At 36.9% G+C, this 15,719-nt stretch overlaps 1 protein-coding gene across 1 annotated transcript; it reads right to left on the bottom strand.

Moving 5' to 3' along the window:
- Positions 1-1,447: 1,447 nt before the first annotated feature.
- LOC107569685 (sterile alpha motif domain-containing protein 9-like) lies at positions 1,448-15,402 on the bottom strand. The gene is given in 5 exon segments (XM_016255824.1): positions 1,448-5,414; positions 5,416-5,855; positions 7,719-7,784; positions 11,293-11,358; positions 15,370-15,402. Coding segments are annotated over 5 exon segments (4,572 nt in total).
- Between the last annotated feature and the right edge of the window lie 317 nt (positions 15,403-15,719).

Below are 15,719 nucleotides of genomic sequence, written 5' to 3' on the forward strand. Positions count from 1 at the left end.
TATTTAGACTTGACATGACTAGATGCAGCGCAGGAGCTGGGAAAGGAAGTGAAGGTATCTAAATTTATTAGATAACATTTGCCTTAAAAGATATATATTAAACAAATGTTATGATCACAGGCAAAAGGAATGGACTATTCTTAACAGTGCCTTGTGACCGTGAAGACCTTGAATGCAGACATTTACCGTAATATAGTTTGTTCTTTGTTCCAGCTACAGAAAAACCTGCTGCCTTGCAGAGTTGCAAAATGAGGCTTGTTAAGAAACAAATGCACACTAAGAAAAAAAATCAATAGAAAAACAGATAATGTCCTGGCAGAAAATTACCTGTACCTATGTCAAGTTTACAAACATTTCCTTCAACCCTAAAGCACAACACAATGCAAAGCATCATTCAAAATACATGTAAAACACCTGTGAAAAAATCAATATGAAAGTTCCCTTCAGATTAACATGGAACACTGGGCCCTATTTTTATTAAAGTATAAATTAAATAAAAATAGAAGTCAAATCTAAAGAATATGTGATATATGAATAAATGTATATGAATATATCAGTATATGACTAAAATCCAGTAAGACAAATGCATATAAAGAAAAACAAATGAACTCAAATACAACACAGGTGCATGTTTGCCCTCTGGATGTCAATCCTCTCACATAATGCAGTCACACACTTTTATGAAGTTCACATCAAACACAATTAGACTAAACTATTTTAGCTAAAACGAAGTAGCTACAAAAACATGCAACATTAATGATTAAAAGATTGATTGAGTGATGTAAGATATAATAATGAGGCAAATCAAAAATAACTGGCTTTGGTTCATGAGCTCCTTTTTGACTCGAGTGTCTTCGTTTTAAACTGGAAATCTATCAAGTTTTCTCATTCATGTTTCTCCGGTCATCAGTCAGATCCATTTGATCAGGCTTGTGAACCCTATGACTCAAAGTCTATGTCAAGTGCAACTGGTCCATTCATTGAGAATCCGATGAAGAATGACACTCTTTTGCCAGATTCTTTAGGTAACTGGCTTCTGAACATCGGATAGACCTTCACATCTGCAGCACTGATCAAACCATCACTAATTTGACCAGAAACTCTGTAAAGTTTCTCACAGTCTCTCACTCGCTTCCACATTTTTTCATCATCCCATTTAGTTGAGATATTCTGCTCAGATCCTAAACAGCTGTTTATATCCCTGTGAGAAATCAGGCCACCGTAACCTTTGTCCTTCCCTAAGTAAAAATGGACAGCTGCTCTCTTTCCATTAGACACAGGTCTCAGGTCTTTTAAATATGACCGCTTCATTTGTGACACAAAAGGTGGTAATGTACAGTCCTCCTCTTTCCGTAACAATAAAATTGTGATGTAGTGCAATGATCAAGTTTTCTCATTCATGTTTCTCCGGTCATCAGTCAGATCCATTTGATCAGGCTTGTGAACCCTATGACTCAAAGTCTATGTCAAGCGCAACTGGTCCATTCATTGAGAATCCGATGAAGAATGACACTCTTTTGCCAGATTCTTTAGGTAACTGGCTTCTGAACATCGGATAGACCTTCACATCTGCAGCACTGATCAAACCATCACTAATTTGACCAGAAACTCTGTAAAGTTTCTCACAGTCTCTCACTCGCTTCCACATTTTTTCATCATCCCATTTAGTTGAGATATTCTGCTCAGATCCTAAACAGCTGTTTATATCCCTGTGAGAAATCAGGCCACCGTAACCTTTGTCCTTCCCTAAGTAAAAATGGACAGCTGCTCTCTTTCCATTAGACACAGGTCTCAGGTCTTTTAAATATGACCGCTTCATTTGTGACACAAAAGGTGGTAATGTACAGTCCTCCTCTTTCCGTAACAATAAAATTGTGATGTAGTGCAATGGCAGGATCTCACTGAAGGGTGTGGGGTGGTCGATTATTTTAAGTAGTAAGTTGCGAAGGTCTTGGTAGGGCATGATATACTGAGATTCAGGGTTAATGTTGGCCAGAATTACATTGGCATAGGTGAAGTTGACGGTGTCCATCGGTCTGGCCTCTTTCCACTTCCGAATGAAATCATACTGCTGTATGATCTCTTCAAGAGTTGATGCCGAATCTCCCTTATATAAATATTCCAGAAGGCCGGTATAGGAATCACCCTTGTTCCTCTCCAGACATTGGCGCGTCTGCTCAATTTTAACCATGCGGTTCATGTGCTCATTGTTGACCAGCTCACTCCAATTTATTTTACAAAAGAGGTCAGTATACTGTTGAAAGTACCTGGAAACCTTGGGCTTTGTCAGCTCTTTTTGTTTGTCTTTCTCTGCAAAAAAGGGTACTAAATTAACAAAAAAATTATCAAGAAAATAAAAATGATTCTTCATTGTGCCCTTTAGTTGAAGAATATAGCTCTTATGCTTCTGCAGTACTTGGTAATATTGCTGGAGTTCATCGTTCATCCTTAACAAATCTTCAAAGGTAATTTTACCCGACAGGACTTGACCAAGGCAGTTAAACAGTGGTGTCTTTTGCAGTATTTGTATGACAATAGCTGCAGTTTGAAGTTCACCAAGATGGCCAGCGGTGTTGTAGGTATTATAATCCTTTAGTCTTTGCGATCGAGTCATTGCCTCTTTGTTTGCAGTTTGTTGGGTTTCTTGGCAAGCTTCTCCTGCAGACTTAGCCAATGTAAGATACTTTTCAAGACTGTCTGGCTTGATGGGGTCATCTTTGTCTTTGTGAACCTCATGCTTGAGCTCACGTACAAGTACCTGTGACACTGTATCACATATGTATGAGTTGTCTTTTGAAAGACCTTTGGCCTTCTTTGCCCATTTCATGGCTGTGGTAAAGTCCGCTTTTTTGATGTAATAGTACCTGGCGAGGAGCTGGAATATTACCGCATCTTTTCTGTAGCACTTTGTTGCATTCTGTAGAATGATTTCTTCCATCCCTGGCGTCTCCTTCATTATATCTTGGATAAGAGGAGAAAAAAGTGAGTCTTCAGCCTCAGCCGAATACTGCCTCCTCACCAGCATGTTGTGAACATCCTGCATTAATTTTTGTTTTCCCAGAGCATACTCATGAAATAAGTCTGTTGTGAGCAGAAGGTTAGTGATTTCTGCCTTTGTTACTTTGGACGACAATGTTGAAAGTTCTTTCAAACAGTGTTGAGCTATTCTGTAGTGAATCACCGTCACACACTCAAAGCTAATTTTGGGATGAACTGTGCATCTTGTCAAAAGAGTGGAAAACCGCTCAAATCCATCTTCGACCTTGCAGGGTTCAAAATCTGCTTTTGTTTGCAGACCAAGGAACTCTTCACATGTAGAGACTGACAGTAATGCTTTCTTGCAGTAGACATGCAAGAGGACGAGAACAGCAAAAAGTTGAGCATGTTTGTCTTGGAAGTTGAAACCCTTTAGGGTATTTTTTACAATGCCCTGAATATACTTAGGTGAAAAGTTATTCTTCAGAATCATGAAGCCATAAAATGTTTTAGTGTTTGTGTTGGTCCTCTTAAACTCCTTTAGCTTTTCCTCAAACAGTTCCTGTTCCTTCTCAGATAAATTGTTTCCAATGAAAACGGCATCATCAGTCTGTTCACTGGATTCAGCTCTCATGCAGTTGACAATTATGACCTGTGGAGACTTTGAAAAAATGTTTTGCTTCAAACATTCCTCCTCAATCTGAAGTTGGAGTTTTTTTACATCAGAACTGTCTTGGAAATCATCGATCATGAGCAAAACGGGAAGTTGTGTAGGTTTCTCTTTTGTCTCATACGTTAAAAGCTGCACTACGTGTTCAGCTATGGTAGTATTATCATCTGTTGTGTCCTTCAGCACTGCACAACGAAATTTATCCTTGAGTGTCCATAAAACATGCATGGCTAGTGTAGTGCCACCACAGCCTGGAAGATGGAAGATGCTAAAAAACTCACACACTCTCTTCCGACTGCATATGTCTGGAATAATAGTATTGACAATATAGCTGAATTTGTCTCGTTTGATGAATGGCATTGATCCGGGCTGTTCTGAGAAGTAGAAGTTCCACCAAGACACCTTCCCTCCCTTGTAAAATATCTCCTCATGTTTTCGTTTGTCCTCATTTCCTCCATCACATTGGTTCACACAAAGAATACTTAGCGTTTCTAAGGAGTCCTCCGTTTTCTTTGAGAGCACAACGTTACTGCCACCACCACAAGGCACAAAGCGGCTTGATTTGCGATTCTCTGACCACAGACTAAGCACAGAGCCATTGACCTCAACAAAACTCAGCTCATAAATGCATCTTGTTGAGATGTCAACTCCATATCGGCCCTCAATGAGATCCTTCCAGTAGGTGTATGATGTTTCATTGTCACTGATGCATAAGATTTGGTTTCCTCCCTTGAGCTCTTGTAAAAACATATTGAAGGTCTCAAGCAAAGGGTCTTTTCCATTGCTCACCTGACTTAACAGCAAGAAAATGGTGAGAAATTTCTTGTGAGGCAGCACATCTTTTCGGCACAGGAAAGAAACTACATCACGCACTGAAGATCCCTTCTCAATCGACCATTTGTCAGAATCAGAGGGGTTTTCCTCATTAATACCTCCATTACAGAAAACCCAACTTGTATTTCTGGTCAGCTTTAACTTGCTTGCTATGTCTTCAACTGCACCTGTAATTTTATATTGAGCTGGTAAGTGAACATTGGTTTTTCTCTCTTCAAACTGCTTTTTCAAGCCATTCTCAGTAGATTCGGGGTCAAAATCCAAAACAGCCACCAGATCCATGTGAAGAAGGAACCGCAGGTTTTCCAACTGAACAGGATGGGACTTGTTAGCCACTACAATGTACCATGCAAAGTGTGACCTGTCCAAAGATTGCGTCCCTCCTGTTACCATCTCACACAGTTTAGAGCCTTGCACACTGTTTTTGACAACAGCTAGATGCTTTTCTTCAGCGTCCTTCCTCAGCTTGGACAACTGTGGCATGTCTTTGATATATTTCTCATATTCCTTCAAGGAATCAGATGTAATAATATCCTTGCTGCTGCTGTCCTCTCGTATGAAAAAAGATGATTTCTTCCTTTCTGCAGTTGTGGGCTCTTGCATCTCATATTCATTTTTATCTACCTTATAAGTCTTAAAGTAAAATTCTTGACAGACTATGGAGGATGGCTCGATGTCTACCTCAATAACACACTTTCCTGTGGATGTCATGTCGGCCTTGAGAACTTCAACAAATCGTGGGGGTTTTATACACCTCTTTGCTATTTTAATGGCCCTTTCCAATTTGAAATGTTTTTCAATTGCATGTGACTGTTGTACATTAAAAATATCTGTGTTCTGAACACGAATGCTCAGAATTTGTCCATGTGGTTTGTCTGCCACTCCGAAATGAATGGTGCCATTTGTGCGACTATTCATACAAGCTGCTGCAAATGACTTCATACGTGTATTTTTTCATTCTGTCCTTTTCTGCTGTGTTTGTGAATCCTTTGAATTCATGGCATGGTTGTATGAAGTCTTTAGGACCAGTTTCAGTCACATCTAGAATGCTGTTTTCTCTGTACCTGTGAGCAGCATTAAATCTATTGAAAGGGTAAGGCTTTAAGCTATAAGGTTTAGTCACCATGTCAGTCTTTTGTTTCAAAATATCTACGTTGACAAGTATCAGTGCTTTTGCATTCATTGACAGGTGTAGTTCTGTGAGATTACACATCTTCAAGTGGAGAAGACCAGATCCATTAATTTTCTCGTTATACAAAATATCTGCATCTTCTTTGTCCACTTTTATCTCGAGCAACCATTGTCTTACATGGTCTTTATTCCACTCTTTGATGTCCACTGGACATTCAGATGACACAGTGATTTCCTCATTATTCTGGGGGAAAAAGAGCATTAGCAAACAGGAACATAGTTTGGAAAAAAAACCTGATTTATAATCAATAATTAATTATGTATACTGTATACAGAAAAATGTAGATTTGATAATGGTTATTTGTGGGTTAATGCATTTTTACAACGAATACTACAAATTATGTTATAAGAAATATGTTGACCTCTCCTGTGCTACTTACCTCTAAATGTCTTGAGGCTTCCATACTGGAATCAGAAACCCTTCAAATAAGAAACGTAGAAATGGCATCAAAACACAGTGCATCATTGTAATATTGGGGAGACCAGAAATGGTTGTAACATGGGATTAGTTGAAACACAGTCAGTTGAGATTAGCCAGAATGAAGAAACTTCTGGCATACATGACCACCACCTTGCGGAGTCATTTTAAAGTAAAAAATTATGTAATGCATTTAATTTAAAATTTGATCATGTTTAGACATGAAAAATTATTAATCATGTATCATCCTATGTACAGTAGCCTGAATGAGAACCACATAGGGTGACCAGAAAATAGGCAAGTTTTAAAATTTCAATCATGATTTATTTTTATTATCCCTCGTATTCGTTTTAATTTCCATTATATCATTTATTTATATGAAAATAAGCTCCCCCTTCCTTTCTCTTATACACACATGCATGTAGGGAGAGAGAGGAAATGTGAGAGAAAGACAATTAGAACTTGCTTGCTATGTCTTCAACTGCACCTGTAATTTTATATTGAGCTGGTAAGTGAACATTGGTTTTTCTCTCTTCAAACTGCTTTTTCAAGCCATTCTCAGTAGATTCGGGGTCAAAATCCAAAACAGCCACCAGATCCATGTGAAGAAGGAACCGCAGGTTTTCCAACTGAAAAGGATGGGACTTGTTAGCCACTACAATGTACCATGCAAAGTGTGACCTGTCCAAAGATTGCGTCCCTCCTGTTATCATCTCACACAGTTTAGAGCCTTGCACACTGTTTTTGACAACAGCTAGATGCTTTTCTTCAGCATCCTTCCTCAGCTTGGACAACTGTGGCATGTCTTTGATATATTTCTCATATTCCTTCAAGGAATCAGATGTAATAATATCCTTGCTGCTGCTGTCCTCTCGTATGAAAAAAGATGATTTCTTCCTTTCTGCAGTTGTGGGCTCTTGCATCTCATATTCATTTTTATCTACCTTATAAGTCTTAAAGTAAAATTCTTGACAGACTATGGAGGATGGCTCGATGTCTACCTCAATAACACACTTTCCTGTGGATGTCATGTCGGCCTTGAGAACTTCAACAAATCGTGGGGGTTTTATACACCTCTTTGCTATTTTAATGGCCCTTTCCAATTTGAAATGTTTTTCAATTGCATGTGACTGTTGTACATTAAAAATATCTGTGTTCTGAACACGAATGCTCAGAATTTGTCCATGTGGTTTGTCTGCCACTCCGAAATGAATGGTGCCATTTGTGCGACTATTCATACAAGCTGCTGCAAATGACTTCATACGTGTATTTTTTCACTCTATTTTCTTCTGTTGTGTTGATGAAGGCTTTGAATTCATGGCATGGTTGTATGAAGTCTTTAGGACCGGTTTCAGTTACATCTAGAATGCTGTTTTCTCTGTACCTGTGAGCAGCATTAAATCTATTGAAAGGGTAAGGCTTTAAGCTATAAGGTTTAGTCACCATGTCAGTCTTTTGTTTCAAAATATCTACGTTGACAAGTATCAGTGCTTTTGCATTCATTGACAGGTGTAGTTCTGTGAGATTACACATCTTCAAGTGGAGAAGACCAGATCCATTAATTTTCTCGTTATACAAAATATCTGCATCTTCTTTGTCCACTTTTATCTCGAGCAACCATTGTCTTACATGGTCTTTATTCCACTCTTTGATGTCCACTGGACATTCAGATGACACAGTGATTTCCTCATTATTCTGGGGGAAAAAGAGCATTAGCAAACAGGAACATAGTTTGGAAAAAAAACCTGATTTATAATCAATAATTAATTATGTATACTGTATACAGAAAAATGTAGATTTGATAATGGTTATTTGTGGGTTAATGCATTTTTACAACGAATACTACAAATTATGTTATAAGAAATATGTTGACCTCTCCTGTGCTACTTACCTCTAAATGTCTTGAGGCTTCCATACTGGAATCAGAAACCCTTCAAATAAGAAACGTAGAAATGGCATCAAAACACAGTGCATCATTGTAATATTGGGGAGACCAGAAATGGTTGTAACATGGGATTAGTTGAAACACAGTCAGTTGAGATTAGCCAGAATGAAGAAACTTCTGGCATACATGACCACCACCTTGCGGAGTCATTTTAAAGTAAAAAATTATGTAATGCATTTAATTTAAAATTTGATCATGTTTAGACATGAAAAATTATTAATCATGTATCATCCTATGTACAGTAGCCTGAATGAGAACCACATAGGGTGACCAGAAAATAGGCAAGTTTTAAAATTTCAATCATGATTTATTTTTATTATCCCTCGTATTCGTTTTAATTTCCATTATATCATTTATTTATATGAAAATAAGCTCCCCCTTCCTTTCTCTTATACACACATGCATGTAGGGAGAGAGAGGAAATGTGAGAGAAAGACAATTAGTCAAATTTAATGCTAGGTGCTAGTGTCAGGGTTTGGCAGGGGATTAGCAAGTAACAAAATCTAATTTATTATTTATTATCTTGATATCATTCATTGTGCTTTAGCAGTATTTAATACCATTGTTGTGCCAAAATTTGACTTCCTGCCAGATTGCTACTGTTTAATCCTAATTCCACCCCTACACCTACACCGTAAAAAAATCAGACATCTCTAACTCAAATGTTTTTGGGGTGATTTCTGAGTTTACACTTGTAGTTTGGTTCTCTTCTGGTCAGGAGCAAAAAAGTAAAGGATACATAGTCCTGGATTGCTTAGTGTTCACAATGTTATTTTTAACATCAAAACTAAAGATACAAAACAAAAGGTATAAAGATATGGTCACAAACTGATTGGACAGTTTTTATGATGTATAATTTGTGAACATACTCCATTGCACATGTGAAGATCTACTGCAAGGAGACAATGGTTCCGACGCCTGTACAGAACAATAATGGGCAACATAGCTCATATGATGAGAAGTACCAGGTATGCTTGAGCATTTCGTCCTTTTTAGGGTCCCTTATACTGTCTTTGGTCCGTGCTGCATTCATATATCATTTGAAGCGCACCAAAGTTTACGAACATTAGCTCAATCGAATGTTATCTGTAGTGCCAATGGAAAAATGTATTCAATGGAAAAATCCATTAAAAATGAAAATACATGAAACAAAATCACTTTATTATTCATCAGTTCCAACACATTCTAAGATATTTGGTAAAAAAAAAAAAACATTCAAGAAGTGTTCTGCTACTGAACAACATACTGTAATGTCTTAATGTGAAGAAATGTGTAAATATATCCATGCAGCTTTCAGTTGACAGGACTGCTTAAAAGTTAGTGACATGAGCAATTAAGAGATTAATGGATGAATGAGAAAATATTGAGCTTGACTTGGGTTATTAAAAGCACAATAAACTCCAAAAGACGCAGACATCAACTTAAGTCTCATGACATTGTGTTCGCAGATAAATAGGAGCTAAACTGGGATATAAAATCACTTTAAATGAAATCAAATGCGAACTGCAATGTAAAAATGATATCGGATTTTTTTTAAATAATTGAAACCCTTGGAGACATGGAAGTAGAATATGTGGGGGGCGTGGGGGACACACCCCCACATAGTAATACATAAATTCATGTGTAAATAACACGTATTACTCACGGTGTGAATAAATCTTGATTTAAATGTAAAGAGACAGGATAATCTGTGCATGACCTGATATTTTTATTCATATCCAGAATGAGGCATTGTGAACATGATGAAGCACTCAACACTCTCATGCAGTGTATGCTTCATTCATACTGAAGCCTGAGGGCGCTCTCCTAGAGAAAGTCGAAAATGGATTCAGAAGTAATCATTTATGACATGCCAGGAAATCCCTAATATGAACAAAAGAATCCCGCTATCTATAAGCTGAATAAAAAGCAGAAACGTTGTGACTGGTGAAACGTGAAGACATTAAACACATGGGTGCGACAATAAATGGTTTATGGGTGTTTTTCTAGTCACCTCCAGGTAATAAAATATATGAATAATGCAGTGCTAATTGAAATAGCATTTCAGATAGAAACTATTCTGCCTTCTTCTGTGATAAAAATGTTATATAACCAAATAATAAAATTGTCATTAGGCAAGGCAAGGCAAGTTTATTTATATAGCACATTTCATACACAATGGTAATTCAAAGTGCTTTACATAAAAGAAAAGAATTTAAAAAAATCACAACAATAAAACAAGGAATTTAAAAACTTTGAAAATGATTACAAAATTAATTTAAGAGGTTTAAAATGAATTTAAAACAGTTAAGAATAGAAAATGATTATACATAAAATGTAGTGCAATCAGTTTGGACGTTGCACAGTGCTCATTCAATAAATGCACCGCTAAACAGATGAGTTTTGAGTCTGCATTTAAATGTGACTAATGTTTTAGCACATTGGATCTCTTCTGGAAGCTGATTCCAACTGCGGGTGGCATAATAACTAAAAACGGACTCGCCTTGTTTTGTGTGAACCCTTGGTATTTCTAACTGACTCGATCCTAATGATCTGAGTGGTCTGTTAGATTTATATTCAGTGAACATATCTGCTATGTATTTAGGTCCTAGGCATTCTTGACAGACTATGGAGGATGGCTCGATGTCTACCTCAATAACACACTTTCCTGTGGATGTCATGTCGGCCTTGAGAACTTCAACAAATCGTGGGGGTTTTATACACCTCTTTGCTATTTTAATGGCCCTTTCCAATTTGAAATGTTTTTCAATTGCATGTGACTGTTGTACATTAAAAATATCTGTGTTCTGAACACGAATGCTCAGAATTTGTCCATGTGGTTTGTCTGCCACTCCGAAATGAATGGTGCCATTTGTGCGACTATTCATACAAGCTGCTGCAAATGACTTCATACGTGTATTTTTTCACTCTATTTTCTTCTGTTGTGTTGATGAAGGCTTTGAATTCATGGCATGGTTGTATGAAGTCTTTAGGACCGGTTTCAGTTACATCTAGAATGCTGTTTTCTCTGTACCTGTGAGCAGCATTAAATCTATTGAAAGGGTAAGGCTTTAAGCTATAAGGTTTAGTCACCATGTCAGTCTTTTGTTTCAAAATATCTACGTTGACAAGTATCAGTGCTTTTGCATTCATTGACAGGTGTAGTTCTGTGAGATTACACATCTTCAAGTGGAGAAGACCAGATCCATTAATTTTCTCGTTATACAAAATATCTGCATCTTCTTTGTCCACTTTTATCTCGAGCAACCATTGTCTTACATGGTCTTTATTCCACTCTTTGATGTCCACTGGACATTCAGATGACACAGTGATTTCCTCATTATTCTGGGGGAAAAAGAGCATTAGCAAACAGGAACATAGTTTGGAAAAAAAACCTGATTTATAATCAATAATTAATTATGTATACTGTATACAGAAAAATGTAGATTTGATAATGGTTATTTGTGGGTTAATGCATTTTTACAACGAATACTACAAATTATGTTATAAGAAATATGTTGACCTCTCCTGTGCTACTTACCTCTAAATGTCTTGAGGCTTCCATACTGGAATCAGAAACCCTTCAAATAAGAAACGTAGAAATGGCATCAAAACACAGTGCATCATTGTAATATTGGGGAGACCAGAAATGGTTGTAACATGGGATTAGTTGAAACACAGTCAGTTGAGATTAGCCAGAATGAAGAAACTTCTGGCATACATGACCACCACCTTGCGGAGTCATTTTAAAGTAAAAAATTATGTAATGCATTTAATTTAAAATTTGATCATGTTTAGACATGAAAAATTATTAATCATGTATCATCCTATGTACAGTAGCCTGAATGAGAACCACATAGGGTGACCAGAAAATAGGCAAGTTTTAAAATTTCAATCATGATTTATTTTTATTATCCCTCGTATTCGTTTTAATTTCCATTATATCATTTATTTATATGAAAATAAGCTCCCCCTTCCTTTCTCTTATACACACATGCATGTAGGGAGAGAGAGGAAATGTGAGAGAAAGACAATTAGTCAAATTTAATGCTAGGTGCTAGTGTCAGGGTTTGGCAGGGGATTAGCAAGTAACAAAATCTAATTTATTATTTATTATCTTGATATCATTCATTGTGCTTTAGCAGTATTTAATACCATTGTTGTGCCAAAATTTGACTTCCTGCCAGATTGCTACTGTTTAATCCTAATTCCACCCCTACACCTACACCGTAAAAAAATCAGACATCTCTAACTCAAATGTTTTTGGGGTGATTTCTGAGTTTACACTTGTAGTTTGGTTCTCTTCTGGTCAGGAGCAAAAAAGTAAAGGATACATAGTCCTGGATTGCTTAGTGTTCACAATGTTATTTTTAACATCAAAACTAAAGATACAAAACAAAAGGTATAAAGATATGGTCACAAACTGATTGGACAGTTTTTATGATGTATAATTTGTGAACATACTCCATTGCACATGTGAAGATCTACTGCAAGGAGACAATGGTTCCGACGCCTGTACAGAACAATAATGGGCAACATAGCTCATATGATGAGAAGTACCAGGTATGCTTGAGCATTTCGTCCTTTTTAGGGTCCCTTATACTGTCTTTGGTCCGTGCTGCATTCATATATCATTTGAAGCGCACCAAAGTTTACGAACATTAGCTCAATCGAATGTTATCCGTAGTGCCAATGGAAAAATGTATTCAATGGAAAAATCCATTAAAAATGAAAATACATGAAACAAAATCACTTTATTATTCATCAGTTCCAACACATTCTAAGATATTTGGTAAAAAAAAAAACATTCAAGAAGTGTTCTGCTACTGAACAACATACTGTAATGTCTTAATGTGAAGAAATGTGTAAATATATCCATGCAGCTTTCAGTTGACAGGACTGCTTAAAAGTTAGTGACATGAGCAATTAAGAGATTAATGGATGAATGAGAAAATATTGAGCTTGACTTGGGTTATTAAAAGCACAATAAACTCCAAAAGACGCAGACATCAACTTAAGTCTCATGACATTGTGTTCGCAGATAAATAGGAGCTAAACTGGGATATAAAATCACTTTAAATGAAATCAAATGCGAACTGCAATGTAAAAATGATATCGGATTTTTTTTAAATAATTGAAACCCTTGGAGACATGGAAGTAGAATATGTGGGGGGCGTGGGGGACACACCCCCACATAGTAATACATAAATTCATGTGTAAATAACACGTATTACTCACGGTGTGAATAAATCTTGATTTAAATGTAAAGAGACAGGATAATCTGTGCATGACCTGATATTTTTATTCATATCCAGAATGAGGCATTGTGAACATGATGAAGCACTCAACACTCTCATGCAGTGTATGCTTCATTCATACTGAAGCCTGAGGGCGCTCTCCTAGAGAAAGTCGAAAATGGATTCAGAAGTAATCATTTATGACATGCCAGGAAATCCCTAATATGATGAATGCATGCAAACATGCAATAATTAAATGGTAGAACCAATTTGCTCACCCTTTATGTAAGACTTGAAAAGTTGTAATTAAGTAAATATGTTAAAAATGACAGATAAATGAATTACAAACCATGTGACTTGAAATGCACAATGTAATGCACAATTGACTTGTAATGCACAATGTTTCTGGCTATTAAATGTTAAAGTGATAGATGTGTTTGACAATAACTGTCAGAGTTTAGGGATAAGTTACAGATTATGAAACAATTTTGAGGGATAAATTCACAATTCAAAAAAAAAAGAAAAAGAAAAAAGAAAGAACTTAAAGCAAGAACTGCCACAACCTTCACCGGTCTTCCCTTAAATAACATTTACCTTATAAATAAAGCTGAAACATTTTTTTAGTCTGACTTGCCACATCAAGGAACAGAATTCGTATGTTGTTTTTAGGTTTTGCAACACTGGAGTGCTTTGGTTATTTCATGTCAACACCTGAGTAGATCGATGGATCTGAATGTAGTGTTTACATGAACGCTAAAGAAAGTGATCGGGTTGATGTTCGTTCCGCGCGTCATACGTCATTACGCTAGTTCTGCGTCATTGCACATGCGCAGTGCTTTCAGTTTCGGGGTTCAATCCGATCGAGTGTTTACACGCACTCTCAATCGATTACAAACGGATTATTCGGTTGCATGTAAATGCTGTGTTGCATCTCTGTTGTAGGCTACTTATGTGTAGTAATGTCATTGTTGTATGGCATTATAGAATTTTCTTCCCATCAATAATGTTTGGAGATTTTTCTGCCAAACATGGCAACAGAGCTGCCGTATGATGCTTTCGTGTCGTTCTAAAGACTGTGTTCTCAGAAGATTCTGAATTGACAAGTTGACGAGTTCTACAAGGATGGTTTTTACAAGTCATAATCTCATAATTAAAATAACTCCATGAACGCACCAGTAAACCATCGTTTTAGGCAAGTTGGTTAGTGAAAAGAAATATCTATTCCATCCACACCACTATTTCCTTGATGTAAACAAATGAACCTATTTAAATAGTACTGCCTTTGTGTCCCTTTAACAGTCTTTCTTTACATCTTCACGCTATGTGTTGTCTTTATTTCTATTTGTTCAAGTGATTTTATAGATGCTTTCGCATAGAACAAAAGTTAACGCTTTAATTAAGTGCTTTCTAAATACTGCCAGCACAATAACTCTCCACCATGAGGTGGCCAGAATTTAGACCACAGTAAGCAACACTTGAAGGGTCGCCCTGTTTTCGATACAAGTGATCACATTAGTTTTTGCTACCTACATTACAGAAACGTAAACAGGTTGTTAGATCAGTCCATTAACAGAGTAAAGATATCAAGTGAATATATATATATATATATATATTATCAAATGACAACTGCAAATTGTGTTTGTTTGTTATTTGAATGGGTTGGGCTGTGAACGACAGCAAGGCAAGAAATAATTGTAATTAATGATTCTACATGCATAATCATTGCAGACACGGAAGTGCAAAAAAAACCCAGCAGGGTCCCAAAATCTATTGGAAAAAGTTGGAAAAAAATGTTCTTACATTGGCATACCATGTAACACAGGCACCACATTTAACTGTACTGGCACACCTGGAGATATGCATGTATGGATGCTGTTTAACACCATAAGCATTTAACACCAACATTCCCTTCAAACTTGTAGGCAATAAAACAAACAAATAAATACAGGATCAAGGGCTAACTAGTGCAACTAGATCCTGGACTTCCTGACATTTGCATTAGTCATTTGCATTTGCCACACGTCCTCCAAAACATATCAACAACACGGTTTTAAGGTCCTAAATGATCCAATCATAAAATCTTTCACACATCTATCATTTTGTTCAAATGTGTTCTTACCTCGCTCAGCTCCCTCTTGTATTTGTCATTCATCAAGGGTGTCGGTGATGATAACCGTCTAATGATGTGCTGACCTGAACTACGCCCAAACTTACTTCATCCTTTTTCATAACTCCTCCCTCCACCACCACCACCTGTACCTGTGTGCCAGGAGGTAAACACCATACTGCCCCCTAGTGTGTAGTATGTGAAAATGGAAGTGTGATGAGTAGACTAACCTGGGGTGCGTTTCCCAAAAGCATCGTTAGCTAACTATGGTGGTTTATTCCATTGAACTCTATTGGTAACGACAGAACTTGCGACCATAGTTGCTTTTGGGAAATGCACGCCTGATCTGTAATATCCCTCCT

This window comes from Sinocyclocheilus grahami, unplaced genomic scaffold, assembly GCF_001515645.1.
Source record: "Sinocyclocheilus grahami isolate Dianchi unplaced genomic scaffold, SAMN03320097.WGS_v1.1 scaffold1373.1, whole genome shotgun sequence".
In the NCBI taxonomy this organism is placed as follows: Eukaryota; Metazoa; Chordata; class Actinopteri; order Cypriniformes; family Cyprinidae; genus Sinocyclocheilus; species Sinocyclocheilus grahami.